Below are 24,742 nucleotides of genomic sequence, written 5' to 3'. Positions count from 1 at the left end.
TTTAAGCTGTAAAAACACTCTAACGCTGACAAATGCAGCAAAACACGATAAAACGCCCACACCGGCGTTTTTGGACTTTTGTGACAGAAAAAAATATTTTTTTGGTAAAAAAAACGCTATAAAACACAGACGTGGAAAAACGCCACTAAACGCTAATGGAAAAATGATTAGAAAGCTGAAAAACTCGTGTTTTTAACATGACTTTATACAGCTAACATTACCAGCGTTATCAAAACACCTAGTGTGCATGGAGTCTAACACCCCGGTCACATCAAGCCCGACTTTGAAATCGTGCGACTTTTGAAATTTTTTTCTACAGCCAGTAAACTCCCCAGCATGTTATCCTATGTGTCCGTGCACACATAGACTGGAATCAACGTTTTTTCGCAGGGACGTTCTTTGGCTGCAAAAAAAAACGCAGAACTAGTTGGTTTCTAGAGGATGTTTTTAGCTGTAAAAATGCACTAATGCTGAAAAACGCAGCAAAACACAATGAAACACAATAAAACGCACCAAACCGGAGTTTTTGGACTTTTTTTGACCAAAAAAATAATTTTTTGGGGGGGTAAAAAAACCTGCTATAAAATGCAAACGCAGAAAAACACCACTAAATGTTAATGCAAAAACGATTAAAAAGCTAAATAACTCAAGTTTTTAACAAGACTTTACTCAGCTAATGTTACCAGCGTTATCAAAACGCCCAGTGTGCATGGAGTCTGACACTACGGCCACATCAAGCCCGACTTTGAAATCGTTCAACTTACAGTGAAGTCGCACGATTTCAAAGTCGTGGGACATGCCGATTTCAGGTGCGATTTGCAAGACTTCTGACACAGATATCTATGAAAATCGCATGAAAAGTAATACATGAAATCGGTGCGGCTCTGACCAAGTCGGAACAGCACCGATTTGACCGCTGTAATTGCGGACAATAGGGTGCGACTTGGAATACAATTGCAAGTCGCATGCCTAGTCGCACCTGGGTGTAAGTGAGAAATAAACCAGATATACAACTTTTCCACTCTGTTGATTTTTCTTTAAAGCAACTTATTATTGAATGTCAGGTGAACCTCTGATAATATTTATAAATGCTCTGCATAGCCTCACATCCTAGCTCATGGGGCCATGGTGTAAACAATGTAAGGGATCCAGCGTGTGATATGGTGTGTCTTTGTATAGCATTCCCAAATCCCTCCAAGTGTCAGCTGTCTGGACTTCCCTGACTAGGAGAGACTAGCTCCACCCTGCTGAAGTTCTCATGGGGTGGTCAGTTTCCATGTGACAACAGCGGACACAGGAGCCCTGGAGAAGGCAGGAGGTGTCTGTGCTACAGCTGCTACACAGAGCCTTCATAGTGTGATCCAGGACAGGTAAAACCTTTCTCGTTGTCATTGCTGCATGCATGCTTGGGAGCTCTCCCTGTAAAAGGCTTTCATTTCTACTCTTACCACAGGATATGAAGCTTTCCAGAAAACTTGTAATGGACACAGGAAATGCCAGATGTCAAAGCAAGATAAAGGTCTGCCTGCCTTCATTATATTTCATGTGATGTATTTTTTATTTCCAGTCACCAGCTGTGTGGGTGAAAGGAAATGGTCCCAAAGTATGTGACTTATTTTGGTTAGTCTTCTCCCTGTGCCGTACTCCGTGGAAGCATTTTGGAAGTCGTTGTGAATGTCCGTGTCTTTATGATCCCTTTCACCCCACCCATCCTGCTAAGTCAACTGGGCAATCTGACAAGCATATCTGCAAGCTGCTGCAGGTGGAATGACTGAAGACGTCACACTTCTTATTCACCTGTTGGACAAGTCGCAGAGAAACTTACTAGACGGGTTTGCACCACTTCGAGGCGGAGGGAGGAAAGGTAAAACAAATAAAAGAAAATGACACTGAATGCAGAAAACTGAAAGGTGCCTCCACTCCCCAGAATGTGAGTAGTGCAATCCCAGGACACTTACTATTTCAGAAAGATGGTGCTCCTGGAGGAGAGCTGGCCAGAACTGAACCAGGTATGAATGGTGTGGGGCCTTCACCGTTATACTACACTTTATTCTACTATGGGTGACACTGGTGGAATTGGAAACATGTCCTCACAGTTCCCTACAGATGGAAACATGGATGACACCGTGTATGAGGAGTTATGTATAGACGATGACGGCAATGCCTTTGTCAACAATACAACTGAATATGGCCTTCCACAAAATTTGTGTCTGTGGCCTAACACTTACCCAGTCGTCTGGCCGCTTTCGCCCTCTGAGGACTGTGAAAATGAAGTGTTGCCCAGTGAGAATTCCAGTGGCCGAGGCAGTGCCGACAGTGCCAATCCTCAGGAAGCACGGAGTCACACTTCTTCCTTAGTGAATGGATTACTGACAGAACTCTACGACGCATATCGTGGCGAGGTTGGAACAGGTCGTTGGCAGTATCAGGATAGTGTGGACAGCTCGACAGAAGCATCTGGATCCGATGCCTTTCTCAGCAGAAGTAATCCTGAATGTGGATTCCTGCAGGAGTTGTCAGAACACCAGAGCCGCAGGCATCAAATACAGTTCCTCAGGCAGAAAGGTGAGTTGGCTACATGTTAATGGTGGTACTATATCATCTGCTATCCATATGCTTCAGGTCAACGTATGGATTTTTAGGAAGCTGTCAGAAGTGTTGTCTATAGTTTCATGTCAAAATCACTTAGAGAACAACTAAACCTATGTAGGCTATTTTTTGTAGGCATAATTGATTTTAATATGACATCATGTATGTTTTTATCAGTTGTAATAAAAGTTTTAAAGACCTAAGAAGAAGCCACACAGTAATGATTAGTGTATCTACTACCACTGCTGTTTATTTTTGTAGCTTTCTGTCAGGACAGTACAATCTGTTTTTCATGTTGTACGTGATTTGTCCAGCTAATGATATGGAGAGCCAAAGTGAATTAGAACTCATGCTCATGGCTGCTTAGGGCCATAAATATATGGCATATATCCCTGTCTGGGAGCCACAGGTACTGTGTACAGATGCCCCATAGACATGACTGGCTTTGCATGGCTATAATCGGGTATATGCTGAAACTTGTACAAAACTGGTATGCATATAGACATAAATCCCCAAACACAAGTACTGGAATATACTCGCATACAGCCAATCATATCTATTGAGCAGCTGTATGCAGCACCTGTGGCTTCTGGGAAATACACCTGAACATTACACTGTATGACCTCCGGCGACCATGTGCACGAGCTATTAGCATAAATCTAAAAGCAAACATTTTTCAGGGTGGGATAATGTAGGGGATAGTAAAATCGTCTCTTAGGGTTTTTTTTCCATCTGTGACCCATTGGATAGATTTCCCAGTAGGATACAGAGAGGGAAAAAAACCTGATTGGTGTTTGTTTACTCTATCCCAAAACTGAGATATTGCTTCACTTCCTCTGCCATGGACAAAGAGGATATGAGAGGGCATTCACCAAAGTGAGGGAAGTTCTTAGCAGTTGTCAGGACAACTCCCCTCATTAGGTTTCTACTCTGTGTGTTCCAATGTCGACTCAGCATTGTTCCTTATTTTCAGTTCCAGCTACAATGGCCACCAGGACAAATAGAAGGTTGAGACTCTCCCTCACCCTAGGTTCACATATGTGCTGGTGGAGCCGCTGCGGATCCGCACAAAAATCCATGCAGCCGCACCACCCGCACAGAGAAATGTGGACCCATGGGCGGGTGCCATTAGTTCTAATGGCACGCCGCCCGCACTGGAAAACGCAACCGTACTGGAAACCGAGGTTCCCGTGCGGGCTGCGTGTTACGGGCACGGGAGTCCATTCAAATTAATGGGCTCTCGTGCCCATTCAAAACGCAGCCCGTACTGCCGCATAAATGTTAACCGGGGCTTAGGTTTTTTTTTTTTCCATCTGTGACCCATTGGGTAGATTTCCCAATAGGATACAGAGAGGGGGAAAAAAAAAAACCTGACTGGCGGCATTTTAACCATAAGCTACTCTATCCCAAAACTGAGATATTGCTTCACTTCCTCTCCCATGGACAAGGAGGATATGAGGGGACATTCAACAAAGTGAGGGAAGTTCCTTCTTAGCAGTTGCCAGAACAACTCCCCTCATTAGACGGTTTCTCCTCTGTGTGTTCCAATGTCGACTCAACATTGTTCCTTATTTTCAGTTCCAGCTACAATGGCCACCAGGAAAAATAGGTTTGACTCTCCCTAACAGGGACACAGACAACAAGAAAAAAAATGATAGAGGCTCCAACCCCTGTTCTATCTAAACCTTTTATATATAGTACATACAGGGGCGGACTGACCATTTGGAAACTCGTGCACTGACCGAGGGCCCGGGGTCAGTAGGGGGCCCCATGAGATGCCCCTGGTACCTTTTTCATAGGCTTTTTTGAGTTTGGGCAAGGACACAGGGGCTCCATGATCCCCTATTGCCCGGGGGCCCCATGAGTTGTCTGTCCGCCCTTGAGTACATACATACATGCACAGTATATTGTGCACGCTTTCATTTATTCATTGTTTGTAAATCACTCCGCTGAGGTCATGCAAAATCTCCTAGTACAGGATCCAACAGAGTAAAGTAATTGGTGCAATTTAATATTACTTTTTTGACACCATCATCTTTGAAAAAGGCAAGGAACAATAAGCAAAGTACAGTAACCAATAGCAATAAGTCAGTAAATCGTCTTTGTCTGATTTCTCATTCCATTTTTAGCAGTCAGATTGGTTGCTATGATCTGTATCGTGTACATTACTGCTTCTGAATGCATCGTCCCTTCAGAACTGGTTGTCATGCTTTATGAATGTGACGTGATTGGGTCTGTCCAGCTATGCTCTTCCAGAGCCATGTCCAGACCAAGGTTTTGTACCTCCATTGTGTACGGTAATTATTTTCTATTGATAACACAAAATCTATAACTGTGGGAGGAAATGCTCTCAACTCTGTCAGATCTGTTTATACATTGCTGCTGCTGTTCACATGGCAGCAATCTGCTATACATAGGAATGGGCTGCGATCAAATGTGCGGTTTATTGCACAATACTGCTACACACAGTCATACCATGGCGCAGTGGTTACAGTGTCACTGATTTTGAAAGGCACCCTAAAACATCCCTCTCTGCAGAACGGACCTGCGTTTTAGCACTCCACAATGCAAAGGTGTGAATTATCTTTGCTTTGCAGCGCATTGGAAAAAAAAAATTGCATGTGCATTAGAAGGTACGTTGTAGTGCATCGGCAACTCATTCAAATGAAATGGCCTAGGTTTGAATCCAGCTTTAGCCTAGGTGCACAAATATGCGGTGTGAGGAACTTTTTCAGCACTGCAATGCAATCGCACTGTGTTTTAGATCCGCTGCGGGTGCTAGTACAAAGTTAATGGCACCCCAAACGCATCGCAATCTTGATCACATGGAAAAGTTGCCTGCATTTCTTTGGTGAGATGCAGTTGCGATTTGAGCCCACAAAATGAATGGGCTCAAATGGCACTGCACTGAATCGCTTGTGAATTGTACAGGTATGTGGTTCAGTTCCTCTGCAACTCACATGTAGGTTGTATTGTGAACTGGAGCTTAAAGTCTGTCTGCCATGAGAGACTTATGGGGACTGCCATTGCTGGCCTCCTGGAAATGCTAGATGCCTGGCAATGTTTCACTTCAGTTCTTCATAGTAACAGACACAAAACATTCTGAGTGTCAGAGTTCTTTATCTCTATGAACCAGCAAACACAAATGCTTCTGCGCTTGGGGATGGACTCGATGCAGGCTACAACCCCATTAAGAATGTCCTGGAACATGCACACCTTGCTGCCCTCAATAGACCGGGGAAATCCAAATATACTGAATGAGGAAAGAACAAACAGAGGGCGCATGGGCCTAGTGCATTACCATAAAAAATGTTTATTAAGAAATAAAGTAGGTGTTGTACTCACAAACGACAATGAAGTCAAAGCACGTCATAAAAGAACAGCTGGGTCAAGTAACAGTCCATAATAGGGAGTGTAGACATCCAATAGGCTGACGCATTTCGAGGACTTACCTCTTCCTCAGAGCCACTGACCAAGCTGTTCTTTTATGACAAGCCTTGACTTTATTGTCGTTTGTGAGCAGAGGTGGACTGACAACTCATGGGTCCCCTGGGCAATAGGGGATCATGGGTCCCCTGTGTCCTTGCCCAAACTCAAAAAAGCCTATGAAAAATGTACCAGGGGCATCTCATGGGGCCCCCTACTGACCCCCTGGGCAATAGGGGATCATGGGTCCCCTGTGTCCTTGCCCAAACTCAAAAAAGCCTATGAAAAAGGTACCAGGGGCATCTCATGGGGCCCCCTACTGACTTCGGGCAGTGCCCGAGTTTCCAAATGGTCAGTCCACCCCTGTTTGTGAGTACAACACCTACTTTATTTCTTATTGAACATTTTTTATGATAATGCACTAGGCCTGAGCGCCCTCTGTTTGTTCTTTCCTCATTCTTTATCTCTATACCTGTTCCAGGTCAATGACTTGGGCAGTGGTGAAGCCAAAGCATCATCATAACAGCCAGGGAACTAGCATTTAAAAAATCAGGTCAATTATTTTTTCCATTATTCTCTCATGATAATTTTCCTTTCTAGGGTAAGTTTTTAACCTTTTTCAGGAAAAATGAAAAGGTGAACTGACTCCAAATATCCTGGCCACCTCTCCAGTCCACACTGCACATAATGGCCGTGATGCCTTCAGTTGCTGGTCTTGTGGTCCATACACTGTACACCACAATACAAAGCCCTGAAGTGAATATCCATCAAAAAACCTCATGCACACTGGACACTTTGGCCATCTCCCCTAGACGCCTTTCCTCCTGGCAGTGGCATTTTTGTCACAAAATGCTTGACGCTTGTAAACGTGTATATTGCATTTAGGTGCATCAAATGCTTGGGAGTTAATTCATTTTATTGGCCAGAATAATACTGGCCATTGAAATGGGTTGGCACTGGGTGAGTTTAGTGCTTGAGTATTAACATGTGTTTACATGCATTTATGCACGTTAAGCACTTTTTTTTTTTTCTGCCTCTAAATGTCTTTATGTGCATTGATACACAGGCTAAAATGCAGGGGTGTTTAGATGCAGAAACAAAGCGCCAGTGACCCCTAAGAGCAGCATCAAAAACGTCCTGTGTGCATGATGCCAGCATGGTAACGTGGCTGTACTGACCATTGAGTGCTTGCCATTGCAAGCACAGAGCATCGCATCCGCTATGTGCAGTGGGGACTGGGGAGGGTGGCCAGAGTATTTGAGTTAGTTCAAGTTTTCATTTTAAATAAAAGATTGAACTTAGCTGCTCTACCAGGAGTGTAATTTAAACCTGAACTGTGCAAAAAAGTAACTATACATCATTTTGTGTGATCTGTTTTACTTGCCAAAGGATTTGTCTGGCCAATTGTATGATCCAGGCACCCCTACCAGATACCATAGCAAGGTAGGTTATCTTACTTTCTACTTGCAGTTTACAGCTTGAACAACTACCCACCCCCAGTGTAGAGAATGGACAAGGAGAAAACATCACCTTATTGTTCACTTTGCTCATTCACATCCTATATGAAGCTCCCAGCATTAGATTGTTAGCACTATGTAATACAAAGGAATCTTATTGATTTGAGATGCTCTCCCTCTCCCATTCAGTCACCTTATGTGTAGGAGATTGCAGAAACCTAATCAAAATATCATTTTCATTTCAGCTACTTCTAAAGGCTGTAGAGGAACATTATTATTATTATACAGGATTTATATAGCGCCAACAGTTTGCTCAGCGCTTTACAATATAACAGGAGACAATACAGCAACAATACAGTTCAATACAAGAGGGTTAGGAGGGCCCTGTTCCTTGGAGCTTACATTCTAGGAGCGTAACAATCTCCTCGCCTACATTCACAGAACACCTTACATTCTGTGAAAAAAATGCAAGAATTTCTCTGCGCTGTGATCAGTGTACTCCAGCCAGTACTTCTCACTCTGTTTCTCTCAAGACAGGTTCCTTTAAGGTGAATTCCTGCATAACATTAACAATTCTATTATGCCTACCCTATGTATCCCTAGTGTCTATTTGCCTTTTTTTAGTCTGCTCTGGTCCAGTCACAGGATCCCACTGCTTTGTCTCCCCTGTATCAGTGAGCTGCTGCTGGGGAGAGGAGGGAGTGCCAACAACAGCTGGACTATGGGTAACACCACCGTTCCCCGAATTTCCAGCTGTTTGTGATCACTACCTGGCACATGGGAGCTGGAGCTGCAGGATCACATGACTGGATCAGAGCAAACTGAAAAGGGTAACTATACCAGGGCTAGATCTAGTCTGTCCGATGTGTGGATGCAGTAAAAAATGTGTGTGTGGGGGGGGGGGCATCAGGGCAGAGGACAGGGGGTCACTGCTGGCAGGGCAGAGGACAGGGGCACAGCTCTTTCTCCCATACCTGCACAGCACACAGCCTGGGTACAAGCAGCAGAGCTCCTCCTCCTCACACAATGCACAACTGGGATCAGTATAGTGTCAGGCTAGGGCAGTAGAATGTCAAACTAGGGCAGTAAAGTATCAGAATAGGATGGTGTTGTCTTAATTTAGGGCAGTATAGCGGCAGGTTAGGGTTGGCTGGGGGGGGCACAACTTACATCTGGGGGGGCATAGTCCGCCCCAGCACCACCTTAGATCCAGCCATGAACTATACACATCTTTTTTTAACATGGGTATTCAGGATAGGTCAAATATAGGAAGAGCTCCTGCACATGGGTGTAGAGGACTGAAAACAGGGTATAGTATAGTGGAACTCCGATGTATGCAAAATTTCAGGCAGATAGGCCAGGCCTTGCTGCTCCCGTTTACCTCAGGGGGAAATCGGATATAACTGCAGAAACAATGCAGCCAGAGCTCAGTGGCCTAGCGCGCCATCCCAGATGCCAGTTTATTGAATTGTAATTAAAATATGCTCACAAACGAGGTGACAGATCACATAACATATGATAGTCACTGGAAGCATGCTCCATATGGCACCAAAGGCCTCGACATAAAAGAAGTGTCATCCAAGGGCCAAAGAAAGGCATACATGTTTCCAGGGAAGAGGGTTTTCATTGCAGCTACTTCTAAAGGCTCTGATTGAACATAATCTCCTTACCTACATTCACAGAACACCTTACATTCTGTGAAAAGAAAGCCAGAATCTTTCTCCGCTGTGATCAGGCTGACGCATTTCCAGGGAAGAGGGGCAAAGAGACTGATGCGTTTCAAGAAGAGGGTTTCCATCGAAACACATCAGACTTTCTTTGGCCCTTGGGATGGTGGTACTTTATTCAGGATGGGTAGCAGGAGGGGAGTGGGGACATTTTAAGAATATTTAGTGTTAGGCAGGAATTCCAGTTTAACTGTAGTATAGTTTGCCGGAAGGCCCAGGACCTTACTGACATGGTGTATGGATCAAAAAACCCTTTGGTAGGTCATAAAGTCCCTATACAAGCTCTTCTTGCAGTTTACCCACACTTGGGCTCTAAGGCTGGCCATACATTATACAATTTTCTTGAGATTTTTGGTTTAGATTTACCAAAAACCATATAATATGAGGTCAAACCTAACAACACTTTCAGTTGCATCCAGTTAGGCAGGCTCTTGCACTACGTAGTTGAAGGTAAATCTAAAGGAAATTGGACAGAAAATTGTATAGTGTATGGCCAGCCTTAGGTGTTTAAGGGCTCATGTACACTGCAGCTGATAAACTCACGTTTAGGAACTTTTCTGCATTTTTTTTTTTTTTTTTTTTTTTTTTTTTAAGCAGCCCCTAAACTCATTCTAATGTTTTCCTATGTGTCCATGTACACATCGTCGTTTACAGGCAGTTGAGTTTACAGTCATTTTTTTGAATGCAGAAAACTTGCGTTTAGCAGTAGATTTTATCAGTGTGCCAAACGCTTGTAAACGCAGCTAACCGCATTTATAAGCATTTGTGTTTGAAATTTTTTTTTAACTCTTCCATTTCCAGATGCTGTCCAGAGCCTTTTTTCATCATGAAAAATGCATGCAAAGCGTTTTCCTGGTACTCAAATGGACCTGGTACACCATACTTTGAGGTTTTGCATGAAAGAAAATGTTAGACACTGCTGCAATAATTTCTGCACAGAAATGAGCTGGAACACATCCAAACGCCACAAAAAAAAAAAAAAAAAAGACCGCTAATCTCAACAAATACTGCTCTCTCTGCTTCTGCTCTCTATTTCTTTCAAAATGTCTGAAATAGTTAATTTTTTACTGTTTTTCAGTGCATTCTGGGCATTTTGGAAGGTCTCCTGAGGTTATCTTAAAAAAAACGCTTCTAAACGCGGTATGCAAACGCGGTTAAACAGACGTTTTTTAACCTACTTTTTCCAGCAGTCAGTTTCCATCGTTCAGAAGTGTCCCGTGTACATGGGGCCTAAAGCTGAACTCTGGGTACAAAAATTTTAATTTTCAATGTATTTTTCAATAACCACAAAGCAAATGAATCCACTTTGTGTGCATCAAATGTCTTTGCAAACTGAGGTATTACCATATACTAATCACTGTGCTGTACATAGCTTGGGCAGAGAACAAAGTTGTGGGAGGGATCCAGCAGGCCCACAATCTACAGGCTGCCTGCAGAAAACTACATGACCAGGCAGAGATCAGACCTGTCACCCTGCACAAGAAAAAAGAGCAGCAGTGACCGGTCTGTATAACAGGAAGCTGCTGCACAGGGGTAATGTTTCACACTGGGTTACTGCACAGATCTGGAAGAAATACACAGAGCACAGCAAGAATAAACATGCCTCCTGTTTTTAGACAATATTTGGATATTCTGGCGTTCCGCTACAATATACAGCATACTATTTCCTTTTGGCTTTAAAACAAATCCAAGTTTTTACGTGTTAAAGACCAACTCTGGGAAACGTAATTACAATCCTTTGCTGTGGGGCTACTCTCACACTGCAGGGGTGAACGTAGTCTAAAGGAGAGGTTTTGCACTTTAACTTACCTGATCCTCCGCTTCCCCATTAGATGGCACTCCCCTACACTCCAGCAGTGGATTGTCTCTTGGCATCACCATGTCCAATGCAGGGCTATGAACTCTGCATTAGTCCTGATGATGTTGGTACCTTAGACTGCTAGAGGGCGGGGAGAAGATGCTGTGGAGGATCGAGTAAGTGAATTTTTTCTTTTCTATGTCCCCCAGACCTAAATGAGCAGTTAACCATTGCAGTGCGGGTGCAGCCCCACTGCAAGTGCTTATTTTTAATTTCACAGAGTTGAGCTTTAAATTTATTGATCTTATATATTTTTTATGCATGTTTATGTATGTATGAATGAAAGATATAAAGGCAAATACATAGCCCAATAGATCAGGATGCCTCCTCTTTTTCAAAACCGTTAATGTTCATCAAGTAACTGCACATGTAACCAAACACAGACATCTGTGTAGAATTTATCTAGAAGAGCTCTAGATCTGGGGCAGGCAATCTATTGGAGGATGGGGGGAATGTTGTCGACCTTTTTGTAAAAAACGAAAAAAAACACCCCCAATAAAAAGACAGCATGAAGAACACCTAGTGTGTCACAGTAGTGTCCTCTTTCTTGCTTCAAATCACTACCTCCTCCTCCCCACAGTAGGGTGCTCTGTCCCCCTTCAAATCCCCCCCCCACACAGTAGTATCGTCTGCCCCCCACTGTAGTGTCCTCTGCCCCGTTTCACACAACTGTAGTGTCTTCTGGCCCCCCCCCCCCCACACACATATATGGTAGTGTCCTCTGCGTTCCCATCTAGTAATGTCCACCCCCAAAGCAGTGTACTCTGCCCCCCACCCATAGCACTGTCCTCTGCATCCCCCTCCCCCCCACAGTAGTGTCTTCTGCCCCTACACACATGGTAGTGCCCTCTCACATGGTAATGTCTTGCCCAACCCCCCCCCCCCGCAACAGTGTCCTCTGCCCCCCACCTATAGTAGTGTCCTCTGCATCCGCCCCCCCCCCACCCGCAGTAGTGTCCTCTGCTCCCATAGATGTTTCCTCTGTTCCCTCCCACAGTAGTGCCCCATTCGCCCCCCCACCCCAAAAGAAGTGTTCTCTGTCCTCCACAAGTAGGGACATTTGCCTCCTTCACAATACACAGCCGTGTGTAGGTAGTTCTCTCCTACCTTTCACAAATGGACTGTATGGCAGCACAGTGCTAGATGGAGGATAGCAGCGGGAGCTGCCAGACTTTAACTTTTCATGTTAGCAAGCTGATGATTGATTACTAGGTCCGCCTAGCAGCCAATCACCTGCTGGTTAACTTATAAAGTTCATTAAAGCAGCTCCCGTGCTCCCCCCTTTGATCCAGCACTGTTTTGCCTCTCACTCCACTCTATTTAAAAGGAGAGCGGAGTAGGCTGAGGGTAAACATCAGAACAGCCCTGTTGGTGATCTACCCGTCAGCTTCCCGCGATCAACAGGTAGATCGACAGGTTGCTGACCCTGGCTCTAGATTATGGTCTTATTAAAATCTGTCCTGATGGGCCTAGTGTTCGGATTTAATTTAAAGCTGAATTGTAAGCAATTATAAAAGATACAAATGAGTGCTTCTCTGTAATCTTTAATACATCATGTATTTTTTTTTTTTAATCCAAGCAATGTAAGTACCTGAATATGACCTGGTATCAGCCTCTTGTAGTCACTGTACAGGAGGGCTGGAGTTTGAGAGAAAGAAACAACACAAGGAGCTAGTGAGGTTATGTACTGACTAGGAGCATGCTGGTAGGAGGAGAAAGCAGAGTGATCCTGTTGCTTCTTCTTTCACTGTCCAGTCACAGACTGGGGCAGGCCCAAGATGACCTAAGAGGTTCAAAGGAAGTGGGAGGAGCAATGCTGGCAATCTGAATGAGGCCATCTAGTACCAGAAAATAACCCTGTTTAGGAAATCTCTGTCCTCAAGTTGAGTATTGTAGTAAAAGCTGGTTTTGTTTATTTTTATTTTTTAATGGGCTAGTCTTTCTTAGCTTGTTCTTTTTGGCTGGAGTTCTGCTTTAATACTGTTCTGCTTATTGTCTAAGGCAAAGAATCATGTGCAGTGTATAGTAACCCAAATCAAACAATAGGAATTCGTATATCTTTGATCGTGGTATTCTAAAACTACTGTAGTTTATGAATTGTCTGCATATCATTCATTCTTGGGCATCATTCACATGGGCAGAAAATAAACTGTACTCATCAAAATGTAGCCCTATAGCAGTGATGGAGTGCCCAAACTACAACCCAAAACCCACTTATTTATCGCAAAGTACCAACACTTCAATTTAAACCTGAATACTGAGGTTTTACATTGGAAAACAACAACCCATACATTAACTTGTCGTAAAAGAAAAACACAATAACAGAGCTTCCACTGACCGCCAGCACAAGGGGGTAAAGTTCCACCGACCGCCAGCACAAGGGGGCAAAGGACCGCCAGCACAAGGGGGCAAAGGACCGCCAGCACAAGGGGGCAAAGGACCGCCAGCACAAGGGGGCAAAGGACCGCCAGCACAAGGGGGCAAAGGACCGCCAGCACAAGGGGGCAAAGGACCGCCAGCACAAGGGGGCAAAGTTCCACCGACCGCCAGCACAAGGGGGCAAAGTTCCACCGACCGCCAGCACAAGGGGGCAAAGTTCCACCGACCGCCAGCACAAGGGGGCAAAGTTCCACCGACCGCCAGCACAAGGGGGCAAAGTTCCACCGACCGCCAGCACAAGGGGGCAAAGTTCCACCGACCGCCAGCACAAAGGGACAAAGTTCCACCGACCGCCAGCACAAGGGGGCAAAGTTCCACCGACCGCCAGCACAAGGGGGCAAAGTTCCACCGACCGCCAGCACAAGGGGGCAAAGTTCCACCGACCGCCAGCACAAGGGGGCAAAGTTCCACCGACCGCCAGCACAAGGGGGCAAAGTTCCACCAGCACAAGGGGGCAAAGTTCCACCAGCACAAGGGGGCAAAGGACCGCCAGCACAAGGGGGCAAAGTTCCACCGACCGCCAGCACAAGGGGGCAAAGTTCCACCGACCGCCAGCACAAGGGGGCAAAGTTCCACCGACCGCCAGCACAAGGGGGCAAAGTTCCACCGACCGCCAGCACAAGGGGGCAAAGGACCGCCAGCACAAGGGGACAAAGTTCCACCGACCGTCAGCACAAGGGGGCAAAGTTCCACCGACCCCCAGCACAAGGGGGCAAAGTTCCACCGACCGCCAGCACAAGGGGGCAAAGTTCCACCGACCGCCAGCACAAGGGGGCAAAGTTCCACCGACCGCCAGCACAAGGGGGCAAAGTTCCACCGACCGCCAGCACAAGGGGGCAAAGTTCCACCGACCGCCAGCACAAGCTATAATTTTGTGTTCATAAAAACGAATGTATTAAAACTCACAGCCAGCCCAATATATATATATCTTTGGCAGTGCACTGACCGGCCATGCTAAAAAAAAAAAAACCTCAGACTGGTCGCAGCTAATGAGTCACAGCTCATGACATCATCACCAGTTGCTGCTACTCCTTTCAGAGCATGCGCATGGCCCTTTGTACATTGTTATCCAATGCTCGGCTGCTGGGGCGACTTGGTGCGTGTGCAGACAGAGGGCTCTCGCGTGCCATAGATTCGCCACCACTGCCCTATAGTAATTGATGAGCCCGAACCGCTTTGTCTACATACCAAAATGTTTGCCATGTTTTAGCTGCACACAAAAAAAGTATTACACCGCTGCATCCAGGACTGCAGAGATCTACATATTTTACAGAATTGTATGCAAGTACTTTTTGTATTTTGAGCAGGATCTTCTTCTAGCTCTGCCAGCAAGAACCTGCATTCCATGTTGAAAATCTGCATATACCTGCGTGAATGGAAAAAAAAGTGAATCCAGCAGTGATCTGACTACAGTATACAGTTCTTGCAATAGGTTACTGCACGTTGCATACTGTCATTGTAAATGTGCTGTTAGTATTCTAAGAAAACTCCTCCTCCTTTGAACTGCTATTATGCTTTCTTATGCTGCCCATTGAGTAAGCCTGCACAGATCCAGAGCCAGTATAGCCTACAGGACTGCGGTGGTTTCCTAGCTCTGGTACACATTTTAGTGCTGACACTGTCACCCAATAGGAGGATGGAAAGTCATCTCTTGGAGTAAATCAGGAATTGCTATTGGCCTGTACTACGAGGCGTGCCCGGATTGTGTTCAGAAAGATCTGTAGTCAAGCGCCCAAGGAAATGTACTGTGCAGATAGGAGACTCCAACATAATTACTGCAGCACTTTCCTCTCCTACCTGTTGTTTTATAGCAGAGCTGCAGAATTTAATTAAGGAGGAGATTGTAAAATAATTACTGGCTTTATTTAACTACTTCAAGTCACGAATGCACCAGTACCAGCAAGTGGGATTTACAAAAATATTTGTGTAATAATGTATAGTACTGATTATTTTCATGGTCAGGCTGCCAGAGTGTAGTGCCCCGTACACACGATTAAAAAAAAAATTTCGTATGAGGACCAATAGTCCGATAATAGGATTATTAGTAAACCGTTTTCGAGAGCCGATCACAACAATTCATGCGTCCAATATCTGAAAATTTTTCTCGTACGATACCAAATCATACAATTTGTTTATTCAGTACAGTAGTCGTCCGAAAATACAATACAAATACATGACATCAGTTTTGAAATTCTTTTCTTTTGTACGAGAATTTTCACATCTCACCTTTCCATTTCGATGTGAGACTAGCAGACGAAAAAAAACTGGACGATTGTTCATCTGATATTCTCATCTTGTGTACGGGGCTCAAGGATGGCCATACACGTGTAGATTTCCAGACAAGAATATTTGTAAGAAAAGTTGTATGAAATTTCTTTGAATGAATGGACGAATGTCGTTCAAAAACTGTCCTTTTCGCTTTTAACATTTGACTTTTAAAATGAATGTAATTTCTGAATGATAACCACATACACTGGCCGAAAATGTGTTTCATCAAGAAAAGTTTTCCTTCCTGCCCCTTCGAATTTTCCCGTCACTGCTTTGAAAACGAACATCAATTTGAACCCGACTGATGATTAGAAAATCAAACGAATATTATTGAAACGAAAATTCTTTAACGAAAATATAGATGTGTATGGCCAGCTTAAGTCTATCGGCTTTCTGACCCCATGCTGTTCCACTCAGCAGGCACATATGCAGGGGTTAGGCTGGACATAGACAGGCCGTTTATCAGCCGCATTGTCAGCCGATAAATGAAAAATCGGTCGGTGCCATTGCCGATGCTGCCACCAATGACCACAAAAACCTGCCGTTTTTCGTGGATTTTCCAGCATGACCGATAAAAATAAATGAGAAGATCTGTGAAAAACAGCTGATGGGCTGGCCCCACTAATGGCGTGAATATCGGCCGATTTTTCGTGCGGACGGAAATTTGGCCGATTAAACGACCCATCTATGGCCTGCAATAGAGAAAAAAAATGTAAATACTACATTATTTGCAGTGTGAAAGAGACATCATGTTTCGAGTTGAAGTGATGTAACATTCTTTTGCTCCCGCTGTGTGATGAGACACCTAGCTAGCAAGTAAGAAGCCTCACTTTCGTCATTCACTGCATGCACTGGTAGCAATATGGATGCTAATAATATGGAGTCATGTCAGAACTTACTGAGCTTCAAAGACGGCAAATTGTTGGTGCCGCTTAGCTGGTGCCTCTGTGACTGAAGTTGCCAAATTATTTGCGGTGTCACGAGGTACAGCACCAAAGGTTATGATGGCATATACAGTTTCTGGGAAAACGTCGGCTAGGTGTCTCATCACACAGCAGAAGCAAAAGAATGTTACATTGCTTCCACTTTCAACTTGTCACTTTTCACACCTGCAAATCCTGTAGTGTTTCCATTTTTTTTTTTTGTCTAACCCCTGTCTATGTTTAAAGCCGAACCCTGTGATGGCACGAGGCATGTGTATGCTTAGACTTCATGCACATTGGACATTTAGCCCCTGTGCTGCTTGAGATTCCTGTGTTTTTCATGCGGGAGGAAGGCACAGGCGCACCTTCCAGCCCTGCTGCAGGCAGCCTGTAAAATGCCATAAGAGGCTGAACGCTATTGTGGCTGGACAGTTCACTGAGTGGTACTAACGTTTATGGCTGTATGCGTCCTGGGACAAATGCCCGGAATACAGGAAGTCTGTTTTCTGGGCATTTGTCCCTGGGTGCATAATACTGTAAACCAGGGGCGGACTGACCATTTTGAAACTCGGGCACTGCCCGAAAGGCCTGGGTCAGTAGGGGGCCCCATGAGATGCCCCTGGTATCTTTTTCATAGGCTTTTTTGAGTTTGGGCAAGGACACAGGGGCCCCATGATCCCTTATTGCCCAGGGGCCCCATGAGTTGTCAGTCCGCCCCTGCTGTAAACGTTAGTACCACGAAGTTCACTGTCCAGCCGCAGCAGCTTTTAGCATGTCCTAGAATTTTACAGGCTGCTGACATTGGGGCTGGATGGTGCTCTGTCTGCACGAGGGAGCCAGAATCTCATGCACATGCATGAGGCCTAAGAATACACATCACTTGTGCTATTCCAAAGTTCAGCTTTTAAGGGGAAGTATAGCCGAGGCTCAACCTACCCTGTAAAATAATTGCTAACGGAATTCATGGAAACAGTTGCTTACGAGTGAGGGTCCATGCAATCGCCAAGGGTTGGATACGACTGAATGGATGGATAGATAGATAGATAGCCGAGGCTATTTTGGCTGTACTTCTGTGGATCACAGGAGTGCCGTTTTGACCTGTTTTCAGCTGACAGCAGGCTAAAGTCTGTTGTCTGCTGACGTCGCTCAGCCACTCCAGGCTCTGAAAAGACCCCAACTTTACAGTTGACATCCACCCAGATACTTGGACCGACAGCTGGCTCAGCCTCTCAGAGAGCTGCTGAGAACCTGAGCCATCTGCTCACACTGCATCCAAGGCCCAGTGCTCCAGTGTGGGTGCCATGCCAGGCTCCTGCAGACCCTTCCTCCAGTTCCCTGATCCCTACTGAGGTAGAGGCTTTTAGTTATTGACCTGTAGGAAGTGTCCATACAGTAGACTACAAGTGTGCAATAGAGCCCTGCATGGCCATGCAAATTTTAAAAGTGACAGTAACTGCAGAGAAGAACAACTCCTGCTCACTGGCTGGTCAAGGTGGGGAGAGGGGATGCAGCATTGTGGTGGTGGGGAGGTTGTTTGGCTACATGTTACACCCTAAATACAAGTATAACATGTTGCAAAATGTTATGTTTGCCTTTTTATGTTTGGGATATCTGAGCATAACAGCATGGAGTCACTGTTTTTTAGTCAGACCTTGATCATAAAATCCGGCCAGGCATGGATCAACAATTGGCCAGTTCAGCAGAAACCAGCCAAATTTCAATCCCTATATGGACAGGCTGGTTGCACAGAAGTCTACAGATTGACTTCTGTACAACCAGCCTGTCGGCTATAGGCAGCAACGCTGATCAGTGTGTTCTGACAGTAGGGAAGTCTCCCCACTATAGGAATACAAAGACTTACCAGAGAGGATTGTCCCATCTACATTGAGTGTGTGGATGGGGGAATCAAATCAGAAAAAAAACAAACAAATTGCCTGTGGGCTGCCAAAGAGTAGATTTGTCCATCTGGGCTGTTTTAACATAGATGGAAGAATTGGTTAGAAAAAAAGAACAAAATATATCTATGCAGCACCCCCCTAGATAGCTAGGGGGAGCTAGAGTCCAATTGTTAGAGGCTGAGCAGCAGCCTGTGGAAATAGAGAGAGGTCAAATTCAGATTAGAGCTGAGAGGCTCTGCAGACCAGCTTTCTGGAACTTCCTCCTGCTCTGGAATTTTGGAGAAGATTCTAGAAGCATTGGAAGGGAGTGAGGAGTGGCTGGTCTGCACTCATGGGATCCTGGCCAATCACCAACAGGAGGCTTGGCATGGGGCCAGGACAGTCCTTAAGCGTGAGAGAGCCTGTTCAGTAGCAGGAGCCTGCGAGGGGGCCCAGATGGGAAGAGGCTCACCTACAGGCAGAGGAGCTGGAAAGGAGGAAAGCTCAGGACCTCATCAGCCCCCAGATCGAGGACCATCTTTGCAGCAGGGAAGGAGTGGCCCAGCAGAAGGCCTGAGAGCAGCCACTGACCCATCAGCTCATAGACAGAGGACTGAGTGAGTAGACCTGGACCCCATGGGCCAGAAAGGGGAAGGAGCACTCTGGTGGGAAACTGGATTAGCTGCTAGCCGGGACTGTCTTACCCACTGTCTTACCCATAAAGTGGCAGGGGAACCAGCCCAGGGGTTCACCCAGAACAGCTGGATAGAGGAGTATCTAGGATCTGGGGTGGTACTACAGGAGATGCAGGCTAGCTCTCCAGAAGATAATTGTTTGCTGTAAAGACATGTATATAGTTCCAGGAAGTTTGTTCTCTCTTGCCATTCCTTTAGGCATTCCATACACCCTTTATTCCATCCAAGTTTAAATTCCCCTAATAAAATCCAAAAAAACTAAATCAAGGACTGGTTACTATCTCCTGGATTCAAGTCTGTGTGGAGAATGTGTCATGCCTGGCTGTGTCGGACTATAGGAGGACCCAAACTTCAGCAGCCCCTAAGGTGGTAGTGCTACATCTACAGTATATGTGTGTGGCCTGCTGCCCTTGAATCTTGATATACTTTATGTATTTGTTTCAGATCTGTGCAGTAATCCAGTGTGAAACTTTGCCTCTGTGTAGGAGCTTCCTGTAATAGTCCGCTCACTGCAGCTCTCTCCATATTTAGGTCTTTTATCTGTTTTTCAGGCAGTCTGTAGTGCGTGGAAGGTCGTAGTGCTAGGTCCCAATCACAGCTCCTGGCTGTGTACAGAACAGTGATGTACCTGCGAAATTCCAAAGTTTGCAAAGGCATTTGTTGCACACAGAATGGATCTACATATACTGATGTTAAATCTACATAGTCTTGCTATCTGGTAATATATTTCAGTAAAACTTTTTCCTGCCTGGAGTTCAGATTTAAGAAATGGATAGCAGGACATATCCAGCCTGATCTTGGAAGAAATAATATGATCATAGTTTTTTTTTTTTTTCTATATACTAAATGCTGCAACAGGGGTTAAATGCGTAGCGAGTCAGACTATGGCTCCAGCAAGCAAGTAGCTGGGTCTCCAGCAGTCCAATCTACCCCTGTACTCTGCTCCAATCCAGTGGCTCTATGCACTGCGTTATCACTGTAATTAATACAAAGACTTAATTTGGGCTTTCTACAAAAAATAATAAATGCACATTTTTTGCAGGTAAAAAAAAGTGCCTTTATTATTTTTTGTAGTAGGAGCCTGAAAGGCATTGCACCAGAGATCAGCAGATTGCTGATGCCATGCAGGTCTCTTCCAGACTGTCAGTGTATGTGGTTGCCCGTACATCCCGTCATCAAAGAGGGTACTTAAGAGAGACACTTTTCTTACCTCTGATCAGTTGGGCTCTAAAAACCATGCACGCAGTTAGGTCAGAATTTGAGTTTGCCATCTCTGCAGTCATTGTGAGAACTTGTTACAACTGATGTTAAGAAAACCATGATAGTGGGACATCTGCCTATCCTCAAATGGCATTGCAGATATGCAGTGTAATCTGCTTCCAAATTGAGCCGACAGATGGGAGAATGTAGCCTATCTTTTGGAGAAAAGCTTGATTCTGTTCTCTTCAAAGTAATTGAAAATGATCAACTGAAAAGAAAGTCACAAAAGATTTTTCAGCATGTTGGAAAATCTTTCTTGATAAGAATTAATTTCAGTTAAGTATGTATTGCTACATAATTGAATATGCCTAGATAGTTGCAACAAATGTTTAAAGGGACATTTTTTTGGTTTATATATGACTAGCCTTTTGTCACTTGAGAGATTATATACCAACAGACATTTAATAAGAAAGCGCTATTCATTTTTTTAATCTCGGGGCTTCCCTGAAATTGGATTTAAAGGTGACACTCTCACAATCCCCGGAACAGTTGTGCTACAGTTGGCTGTCAATTTTGAGCATGCAGTGGTGTTCCCTAATTTAGATTTGTTAATATATTTTTTCAATAGTTTTTTAATTATTCATTTTTTAAAAGTATGACATACGCAGTGTATTGCAGGGTACAACACATGTACTGGTAAAATACAAAACATTGGGCATACATAAAGTACAGGTGCTCAACTTACATCATGGCTAGAAGTATGAAATAGATTTGATTACAGGATGGGGTATGTCAATCGGTGATCCAATGCTTGTACTGAATTCAGGTGTATGACCAACAGACAAAAGTTATGCTTGCTGGGAGCAAAGACCAGCATAGAGTATAGGAATGAGACTGAGAAACAGTAGGAATGTTGGGATGGAAAAGAGGGATTTGTCAGGGTGAACTTGCACAGTTTGGTATAAAGAATGTAGGTACAGTAATGTATGGTTTAATTGTTTGGTATGTAGTGTTCCATCTGTAGGTGTTTATTCAAATTGGATAGGAGATTTGTGCAGGATAGATGTGAATTTCTTGTTGATTCACCTTTTGTTTCACTTTGGAGATATAATTATTATGATTATTATTATCATCATCATCCTAATCATCACCCATCATCATCCTATGTGTCCAGGAGTAAGCATTTTAAGAGGGGTAGAGTCTTCAATAGATTTAGTTACAATGCTTTTTTATTTGTAGATAAAGAAAAGTTTTGGCCGGTGGTGCATTATGGTTGGCTCATAAGGGGAACTCTACAACTCCATTCAGTGTAATAAGATTGTATATTCAGAGCAGTCCCTCCCTCAACCACCATTCAAATGTGTGGGGTTATTTAAAACCAGGCGAGTTACAGTGAACAATGGAAGATATAGCAAATTGAGTTTTACAGAATATTTATTTTATCCTATGTTTTTAAAAGAGATATATGGGTTGGAAAAAAAAAATTTATATTCACCTCCTGATCGCTCAGTTCTCCCCTCTTGTCTGAGCAGAGAGCCATGACTGTCAGACTCTCTGCTCTGTCCCTCCAGTGCTCACTGCATAACTGGGTTGTTGAGAGCAGAGAGTCTGAAATCTATTGTTTTGGGGGGGTAAATCTCATATTCATTTAGGGTCATCCATAAAGTTGTGTTGGGATAAAGGTTGTATTAGGCAATTGGCACTATTTGGGCTGCATAATAATACCTGGAGATCCATAGGACTGATAAATGTCCTTGTTGAAAAGGTATTTTTTTTTATTAACACTCATTCTTGTTGTACCCCAATTTGAATTGTAGACAGATGCAATGGAGGCAGGGCCAGCACTAGACTATTTTGCGCCCAGGGCAAGACCAGCTACTTGTACCCCCCCCCCTTCCTAAAAATAAATAAATAAAACATTTTAAACATTTTAAAAACAGTAGAAAATATTAAATCAACAAAACATGAAACTGCTAAAATTCTTTTGATTTGCAAAAATAAGTGCCATAAGATTCTACCGGCACCAATATTAAAGACAAAATCAGTGTCACGGACAGGCTGTATCTGTGGCTGGCAGTGGCAGGGTGACAGATGCAGCGAGAGGAGGATGATGGATCCACACTCTGACAGATCCCAGGCTGGAATTCCCCAGGCAATGGGGGGAGATAAAATGCTGTGACAGCAGGCAACCCAGCTCACAGACACAGAGAGAACACCTGAACTTAGTGATCCCACAGAGTGACAGATCTGACACAACACACCACCACCAACACTGACACAGATCAGCAGGCTCTGGGATCATGATGATGTCATCACTCACTGAGACATTGCACATTTGATGGATGGCTGGCCAGCCGGGTCACACTCCCACTAACACGAGACATCAGAGTCAGGCATTACATTCCTCACGCAGCTCTGCCTCTGCTGTTGAATGGGAAGAGAAGTGTTGGAACTCCACAGAGATCAGCTGCCAGCCAGTTCACAATAAGGGACTGAGTCTGAGAGGAAGACTGTTACACTGGCCTCCCCTCTGCCGCCCCTTCCCTCAGCTGAAGGATCATTCATGACATGGCGTTGTCACAAACAGAAAGAGTGCAAGCCTGTCCTGTGCCAAGGCACCCCTAGGTGGCAGTGCGCCCTAGGTGGCTGCCTAGTTTGCCTAGTGGAAACACCAGCCCTGAATGGAGGCATGTTGTTAAGTAAATGGTAACTCCTACAGGGGTAAAGACGTTTGAGGTGTAATAGCTGCTGTTCCCCTCAAGCAAGAAATTTGGTAGTGTTTCCTGAAAGGTTTGTCTTAAGTTAGCTGGTTTATTAGTGGCAAACATGGATTCATTCGAGGGTGTTACATAAATTTCCTGGTATTCCTAGTGAGAAGAATCCCAATGGGAAAAGATCATTGTAGAAGAGCAGTATCCAGTGACAGATTAATATTTAGGTCCTGAGATTAAACAAAAAAAAAGTCTATACATTTTAATATCCTGCTTGGAGCAAGGTCGCACAACAGTTTGTCCTGGGTGTGAAGAAGTCTCCGTTTTGTGTGCCCCCTGCCATTCTTTATTCATCTGCTCCAACCTCAAATGTGGACGGGGCCTCAATATCCTTATATACAGTATAGCGCAGAAAAACTGGTCCTCCATTGTACCCAATGACTTGGGTGAAGAGTAGCTTTTATTGACCTGATGTCAATTCTGGAACTGGAAGGGCAGAGTCCTACAGGACCATGGAATATGGTAAGGTAATGCTTATTAAGTCTGGAGGGGGGATGTAAAGGAAAGTGATTCTTCTGTGGTCAGGAGAGGGACGTTTAACTGCCCCTAAACTCTGATAAAAGCCTATGCGTGTATGGACATAGGCTTTTACTGAGTTGAGTTCTGGGGCCTTGGCAAAAAAAATCCAAAAACTCCTGAACTCATGTTTAGGAGCATCAGTGTGCATGGGGCCTTAGGGCTCATGTACACGGGTGTTTGAAAAATGTTTCTGAATGCTGGAAACTGACTGCTAGAAAATGTAGCTTAAAAACGTCAGTTTAGCCGCATTTACCTACTGAGCTTATGCTCGTTTAACCACAAATATGCGCGTTTTGCATTTTTAGAAGCGTTTTTAACAGATAACTTCAGGAGACCCTCCCATATGCCCGGAATGCACTGAAATGTAAATTAACTATTTCAGACATTTTGTGAGAAATAGAGAGAGCACTACTTTCTGATGGGTGTTGCAACTGTAGCAAAAGTGGCTGGTGAAACATGCTTGGCACTGTGGGAGGAGCTACATAGTGCTGTAAGGCCTCCGGATGCATTCTGGAGTGCACACAACACTCCTTGTGCTTTTTTGCTGTGTTTTCATGTGTTCTGTGCAGAAATAATGCAGCATGTTCTACCATTTTTTTTTTTTCCTGCACGCGAAACCTGGAACTGACTGCACTGGTGTACTAGGTTCATTTGAATACACGCTTAGCATGCATTTTTGATGAAGAAAAAGACACTGGACAGCATCTGGATATGGACCAGCCCAAAAACGCATCTAAACGCAAACGGGCATAAACGCGTTTACAAGCATTTGGCATTTGAAACACCGGTAAACTCTACTCCTGAATGCGATTTTTGTGCTTTCAAAAAAAATGCCTGTAACCTGAACGGCCTGCAAACTACTGTAAATGACTATGTGTACGTGTACACATAGGAAAATATAAAGGAGAGTTCAGGGGCTGCTGAAAAGAACGCACAACTGCTCCTAAACTTCAGTTTAGCAGCTGTAGTTTACATGAGCCCTTGGACATTATT

At 44.4% G+C, this 24,742-nt stretch overlaps 1 protein-coding gene across 2 annotated transcripts in view; it reads left to right on the top strand.

Annotated features, from left to right (window-relative positions):
- The first annotated feature begins 1,238 nt into the window (after positions 1-1,238).
- TBC1D30 (TBC1 domain family member 30) overlaps positions 1,239-24,742 on the top strand; it is a 96,732-nt gene continuing 73,228 nt past the window's right edge. The window contains exons 1-2 of one of the 2 annotated variants that reach the window (XM_089674154.1): positions 1,239-1,370; positions 1,454-2,565. In XM_089674154.1, the coding sequence (XP_089530280.1) occupies positions 2,016-2,565 (550 nt within the window). In that variant the 5' untranslated portion in view covers positions 1,239-1,370; positions 1,454-2,015. The remainder of the gene's footprint in view (positions 1,371-1,453; positions 2,566-24,742) is intronic. The other variant, XM_089674155.1, reaches the window with a different exon arrangement.

This window comes from Staurois parvus, unplaced genomic scaffold (genome assembly GCF_062004578.1).
Source record: "Staurois parvus isolate SC_StPar_1 unplaced genomic scaffold, SC_StPar_1.0 ptg000147l, whole genome shotgun sequence".
NCBI classification, from domain to species: domain Eukaryota; kingdom Metazoa; phylum Chordata; class Amphibia; order Anura; family Ranidae; genus Staurois; species Staurois parvus.
Note: the sequence above shows the minus strand (reverse complement) of the source record. Positions and strands in the feature narration are given on the sequence as shown.